This window comes from the organism of the source record quoted next, unplaced genomic scaffold (genome assembly GCF_019419815.1).
Source record: "Pyrus x bretschneideri cultivar Hongxiangsu unplaced genomic scaffold, Pyrus_bretschneideri_v1 Contig44, whole genome shotgun sequence".
Taxonomy (NCBI): Eukaryota; Viridiplantae; Streptophyta; class Magnoliopsida; order Rosales; family Rosaceae; genus Pyrus; species Pyrus x bretschneideri.
Genome location: NW_025999768.1, coordinates 3,187,677 through 3,210,077, shown reverse-complemented (window position 1 = coordinate 3,210,077; position 22,401 = coordinate 3,187,677). Strand labels below are relative to the sequence as shown.

General features: G+C 39.4%; 6 protein-coding genes across 8 annotated transcripts; 2 read left to right on the top strand and 4 right to left on the bottom strand.

Moving 5' to 3' along the window:
* Positions 1–116: 116 nt before the first annotated feature.
* On the bottom strand, positions 117–914 carry LOC103953848. The gene has a single exon (XM_009365642.2). The coding sequence runs from the start codon at positions 912–914 to the stop codon at positions 117–119; it is 798 nt and encodes a 265-aa protein (XP_009363917.1).
* Positions 915–3,478: 2,564 nt separating this feature from the next.
* LOC103953851 (calcium uptake protein, mitochondrial-like) lies at positions 3,479–5,783 on the top strand. The gene is made up of 7 exons (XM_009365645.3): positions 3,479–3,903; positions 3,998–4,065; positions 4,189–4,412; positions 4,510–4,593; positions 4,691–4,883; positions 4,986–5,282; positions 5,382–5,783. The coding sequence occupies exons 1-7, from the start codon at positions 3,498–3,500 to the stop codon at positions 5,595–5,597; spliced, it is 1,488 nt and encodes a 495-aa protein (XP_009363920.2). The 5' UTR covers positions 3,479–3,497; the 3' UTR covers positions 5,598–5,783.
* Positions 5,784–6,165: 382 nt separating this feature from the next.
* Positions 6,166–7,494, bottom strand: LOC103953852 (protein ANTAGONIST OF LIKE HETEROCHROMATIN PROTEIN 1-like). The gene has a single exon (XM_009365646.3). It carries the CDS (start codon positions 7,492–7,494, stop codon positions 6,166–6,168), a length of 1,329 nt encoding a protein of 442 aa, XP_009363921.1.
* Positions 7,495–8,460: 966 nt separating this feature from the next.
* LOC103953853 (protein OS-9 homolog) lies at positions 8,461–11,454 on the bottom strand. Of its 2 annotated transcripts, XM_048567022.1 has the most exons (9): positions 11,232–11,454; positions 10,651–10,727; positions 9,977–10,177; positions 9,765–9,836; positions 9,279–9,394; positions 9,101–9,167; positions 8,911–9,017; positions 8,667–8,799; positions 8,461–8,572 (listed from the first exon to the last, which is right to left on the bottom strand). In XM_048567022.1, the coding sequence occupies exons 1-9, from the start codon at positions 11,314–11,316 to the stop codon at positions 8,570–8,572; spliced, it is 861 nt and encodes a 286-aa protein (XP_048422979.1). In that variant the 5' UTR covers positions 11,317–11,454; the 3' UTR covers positions 8,461–8,569. The 2 variants fall into 2 exon arrangements, with proteins under 2 accessions (XP_048422979.1, XP_009363922.2); XM_009365647.3 differs by having other exon boundaries at positions 8,461–8,799.
* A 2,075-nt stretch (positions 11,455–13,529) lies between these two features.
* Positions 13,530–17,245, top strand: LOC103953854 (protein PHOX1). 2 transcript variants are annotated; one of them, XM_048567466.1, is made up of 4 exons: positions 13,530–13,991; positions 14,192–16,323; positions 16,424–16,676; positions 16,814–17,245. In XM_048567466.1, exons 2-3 carry the CDS (start codon positions 14,283–14,285, stop codon positions 16,570–16,572), a joined length of 2,190 nt encoding a protein of 729 aa, XP_048423423.1. In that variant the 5' UTR covers positions 13,530–13,991; positions 14,192–14,282; the 3' UTR covers positions 16,573–16,676; positions 16,814–17,245. The 2 variants fall into 2 exon arrangements, with proteins under 2 accessions (XP_048423423.1, XP_009363924.2); XM_009365649.3 differs by having other exon boundaries at positions 13,530–16,323.
* Positions 17,246–17,505: 260 nt separating this feature from the next.
* Positions 17,506–22,218, bottom strand: LOC103953855 (F-box/LRR-repeat protein 14). The gene is given in 16 exon segments (XM_048567467.1): positions 17,506–17,988; positions 18,150–18,176; positions 18,179–18,295; positions 18,425–18,496; positions 18,684–18,827; positions 19,067–19,138; positions 19,339–19,412; positions 19,526–19,595; positions 19,797–19,868; positions 20,091–20,162; positions 20,359–20,430; positions 20,550–20,624; positions 20,831–20,977; positions 21,206–21,413; positions 21,499–21,627; positions 21,735–22,218. Coding segments are annotated over 16 exon segments (1,737 nt in total). The 5' UTR covers positions 21,936–22,218; the 3' UTR covers positions 17,506–17,803.
* Between the last annotated feature and the right edge of the window lie 183 nt (positions 22,219–22,401).

Here is a 22,401-nt window from a genome sequence, read left to right as displayed (position 1 = left end):
ACATATATCTTGTCATGTTATCGCGGCACATCCCTTTGTGTAACCGAAGCACAGATATGTCTCCGGTTGTATGGCATATTCTCTCTTGTTAGGACAAAACCAACCAAACACAAACTTCAAGTTGGTTTCAGATCCTGAAACAGTGCAGTCCAGAGTGAATGATCATCATAATCAACATCCTCCCTTTCCTTCTCATAAGGAGAGCAGAACTTTGGGCTCACAACTCTCCCTTCCAACTGCCCAGAAAATCTTGGACTTTTGTTTGTGGTCATGATCCTCTCATGCGTTCTTCCATCCAACGGTCCAGATAACTTGGGACTCAAACTTGCGACTGAAGGACCGGTCAGCCTTGGGCTTCTATTTGTGTACATTAACCTCTCGTGAACCTTCCCATCCAACGGTCCAGATAGCTTTAAGGTTGGATTATTATGAGCCATCAATCTCTCCTGTACTCTCCCATCCAAAGGCCCAGAAAGTGCAAAACTCCTAGTCTTAACAACCATAGGCTTCTCATCCTTGACCTCCTCACTACAACTCTTGTGCTTCCTCAACAAAGCTCCTCTCCAATGCTCTTGATATCGAGTTGGTGTTGCCGGAGTTGCACCCCTACCGTCGAAAGACTCCTCCTGAAAAACCAACTTGTTAAAGTACTTGGAGAAGCACTTCTTGGTCCGAATGAGCGCCCAACTTAGCCGGGAAAGCGACTTCGGGTGCCCTAATCTGGTTTCTTTCTTGGCAACCTTGAGTATCTCTAGCCTATGCTTGGCTACAGATATTCCCATGCTCTGCAAGAACTCGTGGTCGAAGTAACTCACGTCGTCGAGCTGCAGCTGGTTGCGCGTAAAGACAACGCCGTAGTCGTAGATGAGGGACGGTTCAAGGCCGGTTTTTGACAGCCATGTGAACCAGTCCATAGCTTCGCTTAAGCTAAAATGTGCCTGAGGCCTGAAGGGTTATGTTGGTGTGTGGTGATACATTTATACGAGAAGGAGATGATGATATAAAATGATAAAGTGGGAAGGAAAATAAATAAAATTAAATGTGGTGGATAAATAATGGGGCCTTAGAAAATTTGGATGGTTGTTGGGACTGGATGTGACATTAGCAATATCCTGGAAGTTGGGGATGAGCAGCTCTAAACGACCTCGTGATCTAGATTTCAAAAATCTCTGTCTAGGGCAATTTAAATTCTGTTTAGACGTTAGATGGTTGGTCGCTATCTCGATTAATTCTTAGGTGATTTCATTTTTATTCCTTACTCTTCCCAATCTCATGTTCATGATTCAACCCGTCTCCGCCCTATGTCAAATACTTCATTATTCTATATGTTTTAGTAAACAGAACCTAAATCATAAAAACTCAATAGTTCTAGACTTCTAGTAATCACTTGTTTAATGATATAGAGCACGAGTCCAAATTACAGTGTGAGATTGGGCAGGTAAATACTAAATATGACTGATGAAAACTCAGAGCTACAGCATAAGGTTATAGGGCCCAAAATTGAGGGGAGCAGTTGGATATTGAATTGGGTAACCTACTACCACTTGATGAAAATCATTAAGGCAAAGTTTAACACGCCAGTAGATTTTAGAGAGATTAGAGTACAGGATGGTATGTTATATATTAATTTTTCAAATACATTGAAAAATCTCTTTAGGTTTTCGGGTCCAATAACTTTATTTAGTCCCATTCATTGCTATTAACTGCTTTACCTGCTAGATTGTGATAATGTTTCTTCCCAAAAAAGTGATATGACTTAATAACCTACTACAAATCTGCAACATTCTTTAAATCACATTTAATCTTGTCAACCTACCGTTACCTCTTATCCCCGTAGAATAAATAAAGCCAAAGAGTAACGTAGTTTTGGAGAAATTTTGCAGTATTAGGAACATGATTCAATACACCAATTGTCATAATGCAATTAGTTGATATTTTTTTTTTTGCTTCAAGTTTTCAACCAATATATATATATGTGTGTGTGTGTGTGTGTGTGTATTTAACAACTGATATTATTTAGAGCATCTCCAAAGGAGATGTCAAAATGTCCAAATTAGCAATAACGGTAACAAAAGACAGCATTAATGTTTTCCAACCGAGAAGTCAAATCTGATGTGGCATGACATGAATTGACATATCTCCCCTTTGCTGCCAAATTTGACAGCACCTTCAAATTTTTTTAATTAATTCTTAAATGCTTTTTATTAAATTTTTTGTTGGTTTAAAGCATTATCCTTTTGTTCCTTTCATTCCCAACGCAAAGAAAATATATATGAATTATTATTTTATATTTAAAATTTGAATATCGGTTGGAGAGTAAAAGATTAAAAGGTGTCAAAGTGCCACGCAAGCCTTCAAATTTAAATCTTAGGTTTAAAAGTTGACATCTCCTTTGGAGATGGTCTTACACTAAGAGGGTGGAGAAGTGGACTAAGTCTCACAATAGGCTAGCAATAATGTGATTCAAATTCGTATTTGGCAATAATCGAACCCGAGACCTCTCACTTACCAAGTGAAAAGGAATACTATACTAGACTGTAGTACTAAATGACAATTGATTATATTATTACATTTGGTGTAACGAATCGTGTGCTCGATATCTCTTGTAGTTTTGGGCAATGGAAGTCATTTACTGTAGTCCACGGCTCATACAAGAATTATATGCTTATGGTTGTAGAACGATAGTTAGAGTTCATCTACAAACAATTTACTCTTCCAAACTTTGTAATTAGTATTTTGATCAATTTACCAAGTTTTTACACATTAATATAACGTAGGAAAAAAAAAAAAGAGATGACCAAAGTGGATAAATTAATTTATCTAAAGTGGTTCGAAATTGGCAATAAATCACCCAAGAGAGAAACATCAAACTTAAGCATTAAGTACGATGTTAGAAAGGGAAGCAAGGCGGATATTTGAGATTTTTCGGACAGCATGAGTAGGATACAAGCGTAACAATATTCGGCAAGGTGTATAAAGAGTACTTTCTTTCCTGTTACGTTTTGGGAATATTACAGAATATTTAGAGTTACTTAGAATCTTTAATTTTCTATTTAAGTCAATGTATGAAATTGTATTCGTTAGATCTGTTATATTTTCAATTTATGTTCTTTCATCCTTGTGTTTTCGAAAAATTCTAACTCGTATGAATTTGTAACCCATCTGATCAATCTAAGTGTGGAAAATCGACTGAGAAGACGCAAATAGACCCAAGCCACTAACTAACTTTTGAAAAAACCGTTACAATCAGGTTCAGTCAAAACCCTAGAAGTGCCAACCACTTTTCCCGCTCCAAAGGCGTACCCGATTCCGTACCATCCTCTCTCCCTCTCACCCTCTCACCCTCTCCTAGTTATAATCTCCACTGCTTCCAAATTTGACAAGAAAAATCTCTATCACCCCTTTAATTTAATTCTCTGTATTTTTTCGCCTCTAAACTTCAACTAGCTCGCCATATACGTCAGAAACCCTAACCCTAAAGACCGTAGACTCATAGTATGTTTTCACGGGCATCTTCGAGGGGATCCTCAGGGTCCATCCACCGGCTTCTTTCTGATGTTAAAAGCCTCAGCTCTCGTCCTCCATTCAACAAATCGCAACCCTCCTCCTCCGTCGCTTCGTCACCATCTTCTTCTTCTTCCTCTTCACTCAGCTCATCGGTTGGCAGATTTGGCTATGGTGGTAGCCATAACGGTAGATCAGGCTCCGATAAAACTTTGGATTTGTTGCTGAGATCCGTTTCTTCGGGGGTTCTGATTCTCGGGACCAGTCTAGGGTTTTCGTATTGGTCTTCTTCTTCTCTGGATCCAAATTCCTACGTTTCTTACGCTGATAATTGTCCCAAGGAGGCGGCATTTGCAATCGGCGAAGATACAAACAAAACTCAGTTTTCCCTCTTTGATGGTACCTTGTTTGTTTCATTGTTTTCTTCAACTTATCTGTGTATCGTGTTTTCCGAGGTTTCTGTTATGTTTTACCCTGATGGATGTCGTCTCAGTTTCATATAGGAGAAGAAAATTCTTTACGTATGAAAAGCGGCTCCGAGATCAAAGTCCTCCGGAGAAGGTACGGATCATGCACTCCTCAGAAAATTTATTTTTTATAAGTTGTAATTTTGTTTGCTTGATGATTTTCGTGGTTGCAAACACTACATGCTTGTGTTTTGTGTTGTGTGCTTGTGGTTTTCAGCTATTCGACTACTTTGCATCGGTTAAAAGCCCCAACGGAGAGGCGTTTATGACGCCGGCAGATTTGATGAGAGCGATGGTTCCTGTATTTCCTCCCTCAGAATCAACCCACGTTAGAGTGGGGTCTCTGAGAGGGGAGAAGGTTCCCGGCGAGCAGCAGTGCGCTCCTTCCAAATTCTTTATGCTTTTCGACACTGATGGCGATGGCCTGATTTCCTTTCCGGAGTGAGTACTTTTACCTTGATACTACAATGATTCTAGCCTAATTGAAATTCGTTAAGATCTAAAACAACATATACATGTTCATTCTTGATATGATCAGGTTCATCTTCTTCGTCAACCTCCTCAGCATCCCTGAATCGAGCTTTACAATTGCGTTTAAAATGTTTGATCTCGACAACAGCGGGTGGGTTAAAATCGATATCGCCTTCTCAGTTGTAAAAATCTTTCATTTTAATGTACTGCTAGTAGAAAACTTAACTTGTTACGTTTGTGATTCACAGAGACATTGATAAGCTGGAGTTTATTAAAGTCATGTCCTTGATGCGATCTCAAAGCAAACAAAACACGGATAGCCACAGGCTCAAGGTTTCTGTCGAAGATGGAGGCCTACTCGAGTACTTCTTCGGCAAAGACGGCAAAAAAAATCTAAAACTTGAAAGATTTGTTCAGTTTTTCCGGGATTTACACGAAGAAGTATGCGATCTTTTCTTAGGGTTGTGAATTTGTCCTACTATTTTTTCTGTCAGCTGATCCTTTTCCTGTTTCTTTTTCTTCCTCCGTTTTCGAATTTGAAAGATTTTGCGATTGGAGTTTGCTCACTACGACTTCGGAGCTAAAGGAACCATATTGGCTAAAGACTTCGCGTTCTCCTTGGTTGCATCTGCTGATAGCAGTGACATAAACAAGTTGCTTGATCGGGTGGACGAAATTGATAACGACACACGTCTTAAGAACGTAAGAATCACATACAAGGAATTCAAAGATTTTGCGGAGCTCCGTAAGAACTTGCAGTCCTTCTCTCTGGCCCTTTTCAGTTACGGAGAAGTTAACGGGGTGTTGACGAAAAGTGATCTCCAGAGAGCTGCTTCCCAAGTACTCATCTGATCTGTCATTGTCATTTCTAGGTAGCTTCGTTGATCATTAACTAGTAGCTTATTGTGCTAATGCTTTGATCACTTTCTATTTATACAGGTATGTGGCATCTCTGTTTCTACCAATGTGCTTGACATAATATTCCATGTATTCGATGCAAATGGTGATGGAGATTTAAGCGCAAATGAGTTCGTAAGAGTTTTACAAAGACGGGGAGGCGAAACCCAAGAGACAGGCATAAGGGGACTCCTATCTTGCTGGTTTAACTGTGCCAGTAAAGCTTTTGGTCAGAACAACTGCAGCTCTGGTTTCTAAGATCATACATGGATTACCTTCAACTCACGCAACTAAATGTTGTTTACGGCTCTAATCTAGGGTTGGAGCCGAAAAAATGTAATTAGCAAATCTGGCTGGGTTTGTGATTGAAGGATTATACATCACAGCAGGCTGATCTTACCAATTTTTGTAACCCTACATAACCAGTACCGCTTCAAACTAATACATAAGTGCAGATATCTTTGTTAATTTGTGTACCAATATTTTGTGCTAATGGTGCCGATTTTGCGCAACTGATACGCATATCATCACAGATACTTAGCATCAAAGACAACAATAGAAATGCAAAATCTAATCCGAATATCATAACCTATACTAGCATAAGAAACCAGTATACGGAACGAAATTTGATTGAGGAAAGGAAACGCATTCAATGTCTTGACATTGATGGTCTTCATTGGCTATTTACACACAAAAATACATGCATAAAGGCAGTGAAAGCAGACCATATCAATAATCCAACTGATCCAAAAAATTCTCTGCGAAAACCTAATGCACCGCTAATCGATCATAGCAACTAAGAGCAACTACAAGGCAACAAAAGAATTCATCTTCTGAGGCTTACCCGGCTCAAGTGCATGGCGAGGACATCCCTCATCCGCTCGCCACTCTCGTTCACTTGTCCATCAAAAACAGGAAGCTCGTCCTCCTTTAAGCCCCTCACATTGTCATTTGGCATCGGCTCGCTACACTTGATCAGAAAGTTATGCAGCAGACACCCTGTAACCACCACAAACGGCAGAAACTCCGCACACTCTTCCTTCCACTGCCTAGCCAAAAGCTGCCACCGCGCCCGAACCCTCCCAAAAGCTGTCCCAACCAACCCCATTGCCCGATAATGCACCGCATTAAACGCCTTCTCCATTGAACCGAAACTATCCGCCTCATCCGACCTTACATAAGGTGTTAGAAGCCATGGCAATAGAGGGAAGCAAGAGTCCCCCAGTATGTACTGAGGAATGGAATTCCCATTCCCAAGCTCAAAAGCAGGACCACTGAGCAATTCCCTGGACTCCTCCACACCCAAATAAAGCTTACTCTGCCGGAAAATCGATTCTGGTTTCATGGTGGATGGCCACCCGGCGGAGACATCGAGAAACCTCCCCTCAGAATCCACCACTGCCTGAACCAGCAATGACCCATTTGCCCCCAGCAATTCACCACCAACCTCAAATCTCGTAAACCCTAAAACCCCACAGCAATTCGGCAGCGAAATCCACCCGAACGCCGCCAATACCCGGGATATATCTGACCGGAATTCGAACAAGTTCCCCAGTTGATCGTTCACCGCCTTACATACGGAGTAAAATGCGCGGCAGGCATCCATGGAGTCGAGCCCGAAGCGCCTTCCGACCGCCTTGTAGCTCGCGCCGTGGGCCAGGCGGTAAATTGCGGCGGCGAGGACGAAATTGGGTGGGATTGAAGGGATTGTGGAGTTGAGAAATGGGGAGAGGAGGGAGAGGAGGACGGAGAAGGAGTGTTCGGACATGCGGAAGATTTGGGACCAGCGGAAGTCGAAGTCTCCGTCTGCGGCGGTGGCGGAGAGGAAGCGGCTGAACCAACATTCTAAAGGCGGCGGCGGTGGGCGTAATGGTGATTGCGGTCGTGGGTTGGGGAAGCAGAGGAGGGTGGACAGGGAGGTGGAGGCGGAGGAGAGGAGGGATTCAAGGGTTAGGGTTTGGGCAGGAAGGAGGAGGAGGTCGTTTTGGAAGAGGAAGGAGTGAGCCAGTGACGTGGCGGCGGTTACAAGGCCGACGAGGTGGTGTTGATTGAGGGCCTTTTTGTTGTTGCTGTGGGTTTGGCTTTGTTTATTGTTTCTGGCATTGCCTTTGGTGGTGCTCGTGGCCGTACCGCCGACTTCGCCGCCGGCAGCCATTGGTGGTGGGACTTTGGGAGTTTGATTAGTAACGAGTCAGATGTTGGCACGCAGTGTGAAAGTGACCGTTAGCGAGGTATAATTACTGCTGATTACTATGGTGTTTTTCCTTTTCTTGCTTTTTGGTCCTTCCAAAAACAACATTTTCTAAAGTGGACCTTTTTCAATGGCCACTTGGTTTTGCTACATTTAGAATTTGGACAAATCCCATATAGGTTAAGGGTACTTTGCTAGATTCTCTCATGTAACATGTTTATCATGTGACGATTGTTTATTAAGTGACAATTTTTATAAAGTGAAAATTGTTTATTAGGTGATGACACGATTAAAATTGAAATTTAATTGCATGAGAAAATCTTTCATTACTTTACAAAAAGAAAAACTTTTACTCTTGAGAAAAAAAAAGATAATCGTGATATATTGCTTCAGATTAAGATTAAAAACTCGAGTAATGAATAATTTCCCTTGTGTTTTCATGATTCAAATTCTCTCTCTTTTCTAGTGCAGTTTAGAGTAATAGTATTACTCGTAATAAAGAAAAAACTTCATATACAGTACGAATATTGCCAAATTATAAGGTCATCACAAATAGTTACTCAAATAGTCGAATTTGTTTAAATCCTCAAACTCACTACCGTCTTCAGTTTGAATAAATTTCCACCTACAAAACAATAAACACCTTCAATTTAGGCCAAAGCCATTACAAAACAATAAACACCTTGAATCTAGGCCAAAGCCACACGTGTGCCCATGAGATGGAGGTTGGCCATTACAGAACAATAAACACCTTCATTGATTGACTGTGATGAGGATTCCTTACTTTTTTGAGTTGATCTTCAACCAGAAATGTATTAAAGATAGAATTTGATCATATCTTTAATGCATTTGACTTTTCCATCTCACAAGCTTGGTAGCTTGTGTAGTCGTAGCCAGCCACTCAAGCATCCACAGATGTTTAAATGCATGTGAGAATATTTGTGTGCCCTGCTCATTTATTGAGGACAATTTTGTCTTTTTATGAAAAAAATTCACTGTGTCGTCTTCTAGATGTTTGGTATTATTTTTGGCTCCACACTCACTACAATAGGAAATGTATTAAGAATGTCAATGAACCTGTTACTGCTATTCACAAAGGATTAAGTGAATCAATACACATGTTACTCATCCGAAACCTCATTAGCGGCATCTTCACTATCTGCGTCTGCAACCGGATTAGATTCTTCCTCTGCTTTGGTTTCCTTGTAATCCTTGGGAAGCACGTTACAATCAATGGTCTGCCATACTGGTCTCTCTGATTGGAATGCTCTGTTGGGGAAAAACGCATAGTCATTAGAGCTAGTAGTAACATACATCGCAAAAGAACACACGCCACGAAACATGATGGAGCGGGGGAGGGAGGGTGAGAAGGAGACTCACGGGTGCTTGCAAAGTGTGGGGCATTGGATTGTAACTGCATACTTGCATGTGGATACCTCTGTGATTGAATTAATCATCGCTCTGCCCTCTGAGCACACAAATCTCACCTACAAAATGCCATATGAAGTAAGGACCGGATGGAGAAATGCGAAAGGAAATGAAAAACTACAGAAATATATTGACGTCATACCTCAGTCTCTCGTTGCAGGTCTGTAAGATCACAAGTAGTCCCGTTTGTAAATTGATGAGCATGGTACCTACATGAGCCGTACAATTTCATAAATTGTATTCAATCTCTCCTTTCTTATCCGCAGAAAAATTTCCCTCAAACTTGCCCGACACATTTTTATAAAGGCCAAATTCCATACCTTTGGTATGCATCTTTTGAGCGTGGATCTTTGAGTGTAGATATGTCAGAGAGGTTCCGGTTGACACCAGCAGTGGCCTCTGCATCATATACACCCAAAACAAATTCCTGAACCACCTGTAATAAGAGAAGAAAGTACCCAATCCACGAGTATTATTATGAGGTTTTAAATTTTCTGAAAGGTTCCAACAAGAAATGAGAATATCTAAAAAGATGATAATAAGTTAATAACACTAATGAATTGGAAAAGAAAAGGTCAACAACGTAACAAATGGAACAATGACACCGCTCCTGTAGCACAACTACTACATATACCACTGTAACCACTACAAGGATGGGGGACTTGTGGAAATGCATCAAATACTGTGTGCCAACCCTACATCAAAGGCCAAGATCACTGGATAAATGTGGAACTTATTTACACTTTCAGTGTATATAATCCCACTTCCTCTCATTGTATGCATGTGAGCACTGAAGAGGCACATACCTTATCATCTTCCACATGAATTTGTCGTAATCTCTTGTGATAGCAAAATTCATATGACCACCAACCCTCTTGCTGCATAAAGGAGTTTGTTATGTTAGAGTAGTTCGCAGTAAATGCATCATCAACCAATGGGGGCACGGTAAACATGTATTACTGCAGTTTTATAAGTTATATAACTATGATAACGAGAGTATTAATGTCACGGATCTTACTCTGATAAAGCATTGGTCCTTGAGTACTTCAAGCAGTTCATCCGGTGTCTTCATTTTAATTCGTTTCTCAGTTTCCACAATCATGCTGCTAATATTCTGCAGAAGAACTTGCTTCCCACTCTTGGCCTCCTCCACCTTAGGCAAGTAGCATATAAAATTTTGTCCATTGTTATTCATAACCAGAGACTCCTGGCCATCATCCTGCAATATTCGCACCCAATCATTAGATCAAGCATACTACGTATCTGTGACAAGTGAAAAATTCACAGACAAGTACACAGATCTTATCCATAATGTGGAACAAATAAGTGACAGAATCATTTGTCTGAGTCCATTATATGATAAGATACGAGGCATGGTTTGGCAAGGAGCAAATGTCTAATGCATCGCTTATTCTAAAGTACATAAAGTGTGCAATCTCGGAATGGAAACTGTAAACAAATTGATATATAATAACTATTTCGAAGCCTGAATAAATTGAGCATTTTCACGATCAATTGGAGATGATAAACTTATAAAACAAAGTATAAGTCAAGAAATATACTTACTAAAAAAACTGGCATCAAATCTTATATATGTGAAAGTTAAAACAACAAAAATCTTATAATGCGAAAGTTAAACAACAAATACAAGTAAAAACAATGGATATATTAAAAATATAAGTATTAGCTTACAGGATGAAAAGGTGAGTCTTCAGAATGGAATTCGATCCTGTATTTTGGCTCACGAGAGCTGCGACGAAATGCGCCACCTGCTCATCAAACGACAAGGAATCAAAGAACTTAAATTTGCAGCACAATATATCAAATTAAATGAACAAACTTTCATCCATCGAGTTGAAATGGTAACAATTGCTATCCAGCCAACTGATCATCAAAGTAGCCTAAATCAAATTTGGCCCTTCAAACTAAAAGCTAAACATGTATGAACACTCAGGTACTTTAAAACCAATTAAGCTAGAAGCTGTATGCTTTTATCTAATTGCCAACTAACTGAAAATTCCGCCAATGCTTTCGAGCTCGGAAGCTGATTGACAATGATTGGTAGAACACTAAAAACCCAAATCCATACACACACACACACACATATATATAGTTGAGAAATTTGCAAAATTTGGTAAGCAAGACAAGATTTTGTAATCAAAAAGAGAAAAATAGCAATGAAAAAAAGGATGGGTTTTACAAATTTCAGCAGAAACAATGAAATTATGCAAAGTAACAGGTAAATGTATGGATTTGGGAAGTGGGTAATTAACCTAGGTGAGCTGGGAAGATCTGATCGGCGGAGACTAGGCAACTCAGAACGTACAAAACTTGAACAAAAAACACCAACACCTTCATTTTTTCAACCTCTTCAGAGAAAACGAAAAGTTGCAGAAACCAGAGAGAAGCAGAGAGAGAGAGAGGAGGAGGAGGAAGAGGTATTGAAACCTTCTGCTGTTGCTACGTCTCGAGGATGAACCAGAGAGATGCAGAGGGGAAGAGGTATTGAATTTGAAACCTTCTGCCGTTGGCCAAAATGGTTGTTGGGCTGCAAAGCCCAAAATTTTAATTTGGAAGATTGGATTGGGTTGGGCTTGAATTTGAAATTCCAAATTGGTGGGCTTGAGCTTGAATTTCTCAACTACAAGTTGGAGGAGTTCGTACGTACCATCGATGGCAGCCTCATAAGCAAAACAGCTTCAACGAACAAATTTTGGGATTTGGATTCCATTCGGATCCAAATTATGGGGATCCTAAGGATTTTTACATTTTAACCGTTCATCGTATATTGATCACTATAAATTATTTTAAATTTTAAATATAAAATTAAATACAAATAGTATCTAATGAAAAATCGCCGCACAATGTACAATATACGGTTAGAGCGTGAGAATCTTGAATCCGGAGAGGATCCTCATCCCAAGTTTTGATGTCTTCTGCTTGCAGCTTGCCCTCTTCTTTCATTGCTATTGTTTCTTGGTCGGATCTATTGACTTGGCTTGACAGCAAAACTTAAACAAGACACAACAAGGCAAAAAGGCCTCGACCACAAATATTGTAAACAAACAAACAAACAAACAAACATTCAAGAGGGCGGTGGGCGGTGGCTTCTAGCTTTGCAACACGCTTGTCTTAACTGCTGACCCTTGCTCAGATATCTCACTATATTTTCATGTGTTTTAGTTTAATAGTGTGATATTAACTTGTGATACTGTTACGACATTTTGTCAAAGAAAAGTTCTTCTCCAAACAAATGCTCAAGAGGGCGGTGGGTGGTGGCTTCTAGCTTTGCAACATGCTTGTCTTAACCTGATGACCTCTATTCGAGATATCTCACTATATTATCATTTGTTTTAACTTTAATAGTGCATGATTAACTTGTGATACTGTTACGACAAATTGTCAAAGAAAGTTCTTCTCCAAAGAAACGTTCAAGAGGGTGGTGGGCGGTGGCTTTTAGCTTTTGCAACATACTTGTCTAAACCGATGACCCCTATTCGAGATATTTCATCATATTATTATCTCTATTAATTAATAAAACACTCATTGTTAACCAAAATCATATAAAATTATCAGTTTAACCCTCTAATTAAAACAAAACAAAAATAAGAAATATGGGGCAGAAATATAATTTCACACAACCAAATTTTACCTTTTTTTTTTTCAAAGTCTCACATACATGTAATCCTAACATATCTTTAATTTAATTTAAATAAAAAAAAAAAACAACTTCCCACTCCCACATTCTCTATCATTCTCTTCCTCTCTCCTTCTATTACAAAAACAAAAATAAAAAAAATTTCTCACACACAATACGTGATTAACTTGTGATACTATTATAACGTATAATCCAATAAAAGTACTTCTCCACACGTGTTATCACGTCGTAGAAGCGTCTAGAAGTATACTTTAGTTTTTAGAGGCTCCCCCAACAGGCTGTCATAACCGCCACTACTTCTTGTCTTCTAATTGTCCATGTGATTTGCCTTGCCAAGTCTGCAAACTTTCTTATGCTTTGTGACTTATATGATAGTTCGTTACTTTCCTTCACATGCCCTCTCAGCCACGTGGGCAACACTCTGGCAAAAAGTTGAGGTTGCCCACTTTTTCCAGTTGCAAGCTTTTTCTCCTGAAATGACTTTTACCCCTTCATTGTATTCTTCTCCGTATTTTTGCTTTTTCTCTTCTTTTTTATTTTTTATTTTAATTAGCCAAATATTAAATAATAAATAAATAAAATAAAATAACACTAACAAGCAAAGAGAAGGCAATTGCAAATCCAAGCAGCTCAATGGTTCTGGATCTCTGGCCATAGCTAATCGAAAGAGAAATTTTCAATTTATCAGAAGAACGGTTTGGTACATTAAGTATTATAATAAAAACGATTAGAATACTTTTTTTAATATTCAACTATTTATACTGTAACTTTTGTTGTACCGAGTCGGGTTGACGGTACACAGAAAATCTCTCTAATCGAATAGCCCCAGAAACAAGGGACCCACCATGTTAAATTTTTTAAGTCCCTTTTTTTTCTTTTTTTTTTGTAATTTCAATATTGTATTTTGATGAAATACAAAGAAGATGAAATTACAAGTTATCAGATTCTTCGTCTCTCTGCTTTTGTGGCGTTCACGTTAAGCAGTGAACGAACATTTCTTTTCCCCTTCCATTTCTGGCAACATCCCGTTCGCCCAGAGAATTTTCTCTCGTTTTCTCGGCTGAGATTTTCCTGGAAACTCCGGAGCTTTCATTTCCCAGATAAGTTTCTCACTCCCCAGAAGCTTGGTTTTTCTCAAAGCTTGTTTTTTGAGCTGAATTGGGGGTCGGCTGCTTCTCTCTCAGTTGGGATTTGTTTTTAATTTGGTGGGCAGTAACAAATCCTGATTTGGAGGGAAAAGTTGATGAATTTGTTGTTTTTATGGTTGGGGAAAGAAATCCCAGTTGAGCTTTCAAGGTAGTAGCTTCAGATTTTCCAGAAGGAGGCTTTTTGGGTGCATTTGGCTTCTGGGAAAAGTGCTTTTCTTTTGCTTCTGGTATGCTGCTCTGTTTGTTTCTCATTTGTTTTGCTGTTGCATGAGAGAATCGTGAGAAACTGTTTTGTGTTGAATTAAGTTTTGGGCTTGGGTTCGTTTATCTTGTGCAAAGGACTTGTTTGTTTCTCGGGAAAGTTGGGGAAACAGGATATATAGTGGTTTTAATAAGTTTTGTTTCCCTGTGTACTTAATTGGATCAGCTACTGAGTTTTGAGCATTGAGGTCTGTAGTGAGATTACGTTTGAGTTTTCGGTGTAGCTCAAGCGTATTGTACGAGTTGTTGAGTTTGTGATGGGGAAGCAAAGAGGAAAAAAGAAGAAAAATGCAGGAGAAAATTCAGGTGATAGTTCGAATCAAAGTGAAGTCGGGGATACTAGCCCGGAAGCCAGTGATAAGAACACAGAAGTTTTCATTTCAATGTCTCAAGAACTGAAGGACGAGGGGAACAAGTTGTTTCAGAAGAGGGATGTTGAAGGAGCTTTGTTGAAATATGAGAAAGCCCTCAAACTGCTTCCGAGAGACCATATCGATGTATCCTATCTTAGGAGTAACATGGCAGCGTGCTATATGCAGATGGGGTTGAGTGAGTACCCGAGGGCTATCAATGAGTGTAATTTGGTGCTTGAAGTCACGCCTAAGTATTGTAAGGCGCTGTTGAAGAGGGCAAAGTGTTACGAGGCTTTGAATAAGTTGGATTTGGCTCTGAGAGATGTTGGCACTGTCTTGAACCTGGAGCCAAAAAATGTCATGGCAATGGAGATCGCAGAACGAGTGAAAAACGTACTTGAGGAGAAGGGGTTGAGGGTGAATGACACAGTAATTGAGTTGCCTCTGGATTATGTTGAACCAAGTCATGGTTTGCAGCCGGGGAAAGTAATGAAGTTGAAGAGTCGGAAGAAGAAGAAGGGAAAAAAAGATGATGAGATGAAGTCCGAGGAGAATTTTGAGGAGAAGGCTGAGGACAAGATTGAGGAAGAGAAGGCTGTGGACGTAGCTGAGGAAGAGAAGTCTGTGGAAATAGCTGAAGACAAGAAGGATGTGGAAATAATCGAGGAAAAGAAGGTAGAGGTCAAGGTAGTTGTGGAGGAGACAATCAGCAGCATAAAGGAAGAAGGGCCTAAAAGAAGTGTGAAATTGGTATTTGGAGAGGATATAAGATGGGCTCAGTTGCCTGTATATTGCACCCTCCTGCAACTAAGAGAGGTTGTTCGTGATCGGTTTCCAAGCTCCAAAGCAGTTCTTATCAAGTACAGAGACCAAGAAGGTGATTTGGTCACAATAACTAGTAACGAAGAGCTGAGATGGGCTGAAGGATCAACAGAATCGGAAGGGTCTGTCAGGCTTTACGTAGTGGAAGTTAACCCCGAGCAGGATCCGTTCTTAGAGAAACTGGAAATCGAGGAAAACAAGCAACATAGCCTAGCTGAGAATGGCATGGTAAAACACAAGGATTCAAAGAGGCCACCTTGCATTGAGGATTGGATAATCAATTTTTCTCAGCTGTTCAAGAACTATGCCGGGATTGAATCTGATGCATACTTGGATCTTCATGAACTTGGCATGAAGCTTTATTCGGAGGCAATGGAGGAGACAATCACGAGTGAAGAAGCACAGGACCTGTTTGACATAGCAGGAGAGAAGTTCCAAGAGATGGGAGCTTTAGCTCTGTTCAACTGGGGAAATGTTCACATGGCCAGGGCGAAGAAGAAGTTGTATTTCACCGAAGATTCTTTGAAAGAATCTATCATTTCAAATATCAAAAGTGCATATGATTGGGCACAGAAAGAATACATAGAAGCAGGAAGGAGATACGAAGAAGCGCTGCAGATCAAACCAGACTTTTATGAAGGCTATTTGGCCCTCGGGCAGCAGCAGTTTGAACAGGCAAAACTTTCTTGGTATTATGCAATTAGCAGCAATGTTGATCTGGAGACGTGGCCTTCCACAGAGGTTCTGCGACTTTATAACAATGCCGAAGACAATATGGAAAAAGGTATGCAGCTGTTCGAGGAATTGGAAGAGCAACGCCTGACTGAACTCTCCTGTCCAGGTAGCGTCAAAACACAGGTGCAGAAAATGGGTTTGAATGGAATTTTCAAAGACGTATCATCAAATGAAGCTGCGGACCAGGCTACAAGCATGAGATGTCAGATCAATCTCCTATGGGGCACTATGCTCTACGAGCGATCTATTGTGGAATTCAAGTTAGGGCTACCTGTATGGAACGAATGTCTAGACGTCGCAGTTGAAAAATTTGGACTAGCCGGGGCTTCACCTACAGATATAGCAGTCATGCTCAAAAACCACTCTTCAAATGATAATGCATTAGAAGGTGAAACAACTCAAAGTTTTGCACTCCGAAACGAATCATTTGCTGCCATTTCTTTTAATTACCCTAGACATTTAAGTAGCTCATTTTTCTGTTGTTACAGGTCTGGGGTTCAAAATTGACGAGATAGTTCAAGCTTGGAACGAGATGCAAGAAGCGAAAAAGTGGCAGACTGGAATTCCATCATTCCGGTTAGAACCATTACTGCGAAGACGAGTTTCCAGAATTTATTCTGCCTTGGAGCATGCTTAAGCTTCACGGTATCAAGTTTGGGTGCTTGAAAAGGTAGCATTGGACTAGACACACTTTCACAACCATGTTCCCACGGATTGGATCATATAATCATGCACATTGAGGTAGGCATAATCTGATTTCTTTACATCTTGAATTCGTTCTATTTCTTTTGGTTGCTTTTCGTGTCACGCTTAAAACTTCGTGCACAAATTCATCGTCGAGTAATTCACAAGTGACTCGCCGCTCGTCTCTTTTGCAGGTTTTCTTGCTACTGCCCTGTAAACTACATTCAGGCTTTTAGATTACGATCTATTAGTTTTATACAAAGTGGATCGTTTGTGGATTTAAATTCTGATGTGAGTAGATTGTTCAGAAAACAAATTCTTTTCATTCTCTTTCGATCGTAAGGAGGGTCGGAGGTGAAGTTGCAGATCTTCATTTTAGTCAGTTTCTGCGTTCATCTGCTTCGTTTTACAGTTTGTCTGAATATTTGTACTTGTAACTGAGGCGTCAACGTCGACGACTGACGGCATGTTCTTGATTGTATTTTTTGTGAAATCCATGTTATTTTGGGGTGTAATTTAACATTAATTTGATAAGTACAGTGTGTTTTTAGGGGGAAAATTTGTATTGGAATATGAGGTTCATGTTACAAACATCACTTCCTAGTTTGTTTTTCCTCTATTTGTTATGTCTGGAATTATTTATTACGTAGGTAAAAGATCTTGCGAAAACTCAATAATTTTATTTTTCAAAGAAATTGTGAGCAATAATAAATCACGACTTATGTGACTAAATAAATATCCACACTGCCGCTCAAAATAACTTGCAAAATTTTCCTTTTCACGTACCTAAAAAATCGTAGAAAGCTTAAAAATCACAATTTTCGAAAAAACTATGAGCTATAACTCATGATTCTCGATCGTTTTCGTAAAATTCTACAAAATTCACTTCAAGATCAAAGATCAACTCAGCCATTTGTTTGGCATTCACATTGCGCCAAATATTTTTCCATCCCCAATTTCGGCACCTCTTAGAGTGACGGACAAAATACATAAAATCTTAGACATTACAAAAGACTTGGCGGAAAACCGAGCTAGTTTTATGACTCATACAGCCGACCTCACTTAATGGGATTAGGCTTTGTTGTTATTTATCTTAATCCATTTGGGGTTATTAACCTGTACGCACAGCCATCCAAGAGCAGATAGCAGGCGATTTACATACAGTATCCTACACAGCTTCGGATCTATTCCGGCCGGAAGCTGACGAGATTAGGCAGGGCATCAGACTGAAGCTTCCTGATCTCGGATGCAGTCACCTTGCACGATTCCAAGTTTAGCGCACGTAAATTCTTCAAAGGCTTCAAGTGCCGCAATCCGTTGTTGGAAATGCGAGAATTTGAAACGTTCAGTGACACCAATGCAGTCAATCCTGCATTTTTCAGACGAGAAAGAAGCATGAGAAGAGGTACAGATGAAATAAAATGCCACGTTCGGTCGCTGAAATCTGGTTAGAGTTACAACAACGGATCACTGAAGCAATGCAGCAACTGCTCTAGGAGAAGAAAATAAGAGAATAGAAGCATGAAATACCAGAAATCAACTCCAAAGAGTTATCGTCAGGTTGCAGTTCTGTGATAAATTTAGCCATGTAAGACGGGTGAGATCTTTGATATTCTTCACACCAGCATCAGTCAATCCTCCACCGCATATTTCAAGAGATTGAAGGTTCTTGAAGTCTGATTCCACCAACAAAAATAAAAGCATACAGAAGTGTTACTTTAAAACGAGAAGATTACTGCTAAGTTGCGGAAGTTAAAACGTAAAATCAAATCCCCCCGTTCTATTCTGCAAATGTTATAACATACATTTTAAACAGCTTGCTCCAGAATCTGAAATGTGAGCGCCAAAAAGGTCCAGATGTGTCAATCCCGTAAGACCTGCATCAGCAAGGCATAAATTCTTACTAGGACAGAAGGCTTCAAGCTTCCACCAAACACACAGGAAGTGAATGAAGCTAAAACATTTGATTAATTTGAGTGGAATTCGATGCTTCTATCACAAGATTTTCTCAACAAATAGCCGAGCTATTCCCTCTACGGCTTCAAAATACACAAAAATCCTTACTTGTAATAAATGCAAGTCCATCATCAGTAATATGGCGAGAATCCAGATTAAGCGATTTGAGAGATGTCAATCCAGATATTATTTTCAAGCCACTGTCAGTTACTGGAGTGAACGACAAGTTCAATTTTTCGAGATTTTTCAAACCTGGAAGTGATAACAAACAGCGTAATAAGATGAACATGCACCAAATATTACAAGCTGATTAGCAGAACAATTATGTGGTGCTGTTTAACTTTGTACATTAATGGCACCTTCAAAGAATTTGAGCCACAAACTAACAAGGTAGCTTAAATTCATAGCTTCAGCATACTCTATAGCTTACGCTGAACTGGAAAACATTCAGATCATAACTATGCAACTGTGTGATGCAATGCGTTCATCACCTGAGAGATGACGAAGCCCGTTGCTTCCAACTTCAGTATCAGATAGCTCCAAGTTCTTCAAGATTGACAGCCCTTAATATAGAAACAACACCACAAAATCAAATAGGTGGCCACGTCTTTCGACCTCAAGCATTTCTAGCAAACATTTCATGCTAGTTACGAATGAAACACCATGTCCCATTTCCAAACCAATTTAAACAAGTGAAAAAAGCTAGACCATGCAGACTATAACACTGTTATCCAAGTGAAAGATGGTAGAACCAGAATAGAACCTTCCAAATTAGCAAGCCCCTCGTCACCTATCTTACAGGAATCCAGGTTCAAGCTCACCAATTTTGTTAGACCTGATACAAGCGGTAACGAATATAAACAGTTTGAACAAAAGCAAAAACTTAATATAATATACAGCATAGTTGTATGTGTGTGTGTGTGTGAGAGAGAGAGAGAGAGAGAGAGACCTTTAGATGCATCAAACATGCATCTGTAATATTGTTGAATCCCAAGCTCAAAACCTTCAAGTTTTTAAGTCCTGTAGAAACAGTGTGTAAAAGTCAAGATTACCAACAATTCAGCAACATAAAAATTATAAAAATCGGGTGAATCGGCAAAAGAATATGGTTACTGCGCAAACTCAAGATTACCAGCAACCTAGCCAGTTGAAAATATAGAAATTGAGCAAACCCGTTAAACAAATAGCCAGAACCATGTGGCAACAAATATTGTCACTCACCCGAAAACTTATCGCATCCTTCATCAGATAGTTCGCATCTGTTGAGATTTAAGTATGCCAGGGCAACAAGAGCTGCAGTAGAAACAATTAGTTTTAACAAAGCATCGGATGCCATATTCTTTACCACCTAAAATAACGGAACAAAAATTGTGCAACAGAGACCTTTAAGAAGTTTGTCTTTTAGAAATACTAAAGTGAACATTTTCGTTGAAAAGTTGAAGCAGACTAGAGAATTATTATCATTGTTATAAACAGAATCATTAGAAAGCACTAAACAGCAAAGAGAAAGCAAACCTGAAATCGACTGCAGACATGAGGCTGTAACATTGCATCCCTCTAAATTCAGCATTCTAAGCTTGTGCAAGCCTGCCACACACAAATGTACCCCAAAAAACTAAGCATTAAAAAGTACTGATAAACAAGCAATATGAGGTGTATTTGTCGGATGTGTGTGTGCGCGCACAGACACACGTGTGCATCCTACTACACAAACACAATTAAGGAGAGGGAAAGCAGACTTTTTTGGTGTATCACTATGGAAACTAGGGAAACAATATTATACCTTTCAAATAAGAAATGCCTAAATCAGTAATGTTACAGTTGGATAGCTGCAACTCATTCAGGTCAGTAAGCCCTAGGAAGTACAAAAACAAGAGCAACATGAGTTGATCCAAACTGAGATTGTGCAATTAAGAAAGACAGAAAAAATTAATGACAACGCTACACAAATTCATCTACCATCTCAAAAAATACCTGAGATTGCCTTCAAATCTGAATCTGTGATGCTTCTACAACATCTTACATTAAGAGACTTTAGCTTCTTCAAACCTGCAAGTATACGGTTACAATTTGTTAACCCCCGATGAATCCCTAATTTCACATACTAAGATCTTTCACTAACCACTCAAATTGTAAACTCGTGACAGTGCAACAGAGCTCATGGCCTCAGTTAGTTTTCTCTACTCCTAATTCTCATGGCCTCAAGAAGTTCCATTTAGTTAAACGGTCATAATTCGTTTTTTAGCAGGACAAACCTTTAAGATGAACAAATCCACCATGAATATCTGAACACCTCTCCAGGTCCAACTTTTCCAAGTTAAGTAAGTCAGAGAAAGCACTCATCCCTTCAGCACCTATTGCATCGCTCCGTTTAAAACTTAAGGATGTCAAGTTTGAAAGACCTACAAAACAAGGTCAGAATAAGCATTCACAATCACATGAAAAGTTTAACTGATAAAAAAGACTAGGTGGAATTAGTAAGGAAAGGATCAAATTAAATGAACTTTATCATCTCTAGCAATAAACCGTATCATTAAGCGAAAAGTTAGCACAAAATAAACAAGATAACTGAAAAATGCTTAAATTGGAAAAATAGAAAAGATACAACGAATAAAAGAAAGAGATATTACCACTTATGAATTTAAGTCCCTGTTCAGAGACATGGTCACAGTAATTATAAGTTAATGCTCGGAGGTTCGAGCAGCCTTTCAGAAGAGCCAACCCAGAATCTGTCACCTCTGAACCGGAAAGATCAACGGAAAGTAAATATGAACCTTGTGAAGAGATGACACTCATCCAACTATCTTTCACATCAGGGTATTCCCCCAAACCAATATCCTGCAGTCACAAAAAAAAAAAAAAATCTAATACATGACAAAGCCCTTCCAAATTTCCAAATTTCAAGCACCTACTAGCACATTACCTCGAGGGCGCAATCTCTAAAAGCTTCAAGAGAAACATCAGTAAGAGAATTGGAACAGACCAATTCATTGAATATCTGTTGACTAAGATCCCTTGGCAGCATCGAAAACGAGTTATATTTGTCAATGTCCTGTAAACGATATGTAAATATAAATCACAACCTGAAAATTACTACACATATAATCTCCTCTCACAACACACACAACTTCAAGCTTACATTCCACAGAAAGCAAGTACCTGGCATATTTTACGAATGCACAATTCCAAGAGAGATGGGCAAGTCCCTGCTCCTCCTGGAGGCAGCTGTACAGCGGGTCGAAAAGATGAATTCCTCAGCCATTTTGAACTGCTACTCTTACCATATCTTCCAGCCACGACGCTGCGAACTTCATCTTCAATGACCGGTTGGTCTCGCTTTCTTGAGCAAATTCCCCCCATAATCTAACCGCGGATTGAACTATCACTAAACCTCACGAAATTCGCAGCAAACGAACTAATTTCCGGCCTATTCCATGAAGAGGTTCATGGGATTGAAATCTTATTCACCCTGGAAGGTAAAGAACAAAAAGTATCATTGTATTTACATCACAAAAGTTACTACTAAAACGAAAAAAAGGAGGAATACCCGCATCAAAAAACCAACTTTCGTACACAAAAATCTTCACTTTATACGAATAAAACAATCAAACAAGTGCGAAAGTTGCTAGAATCGAAAACGGAAAATTACCCACATCAAGAAATCAACGTTTACACAGAAAAATCATCACTTTCTACGGACAATCGATCAAATAAGTACCAAAGTTTAAAACTTTACTCTTGGGTTCTTTCAGTTTTGGTGTCACAGTTATATTTTCTCGGATACCAAACAGAAACTAAGTGTAAAACTATCAGAACAGAAGTCCCA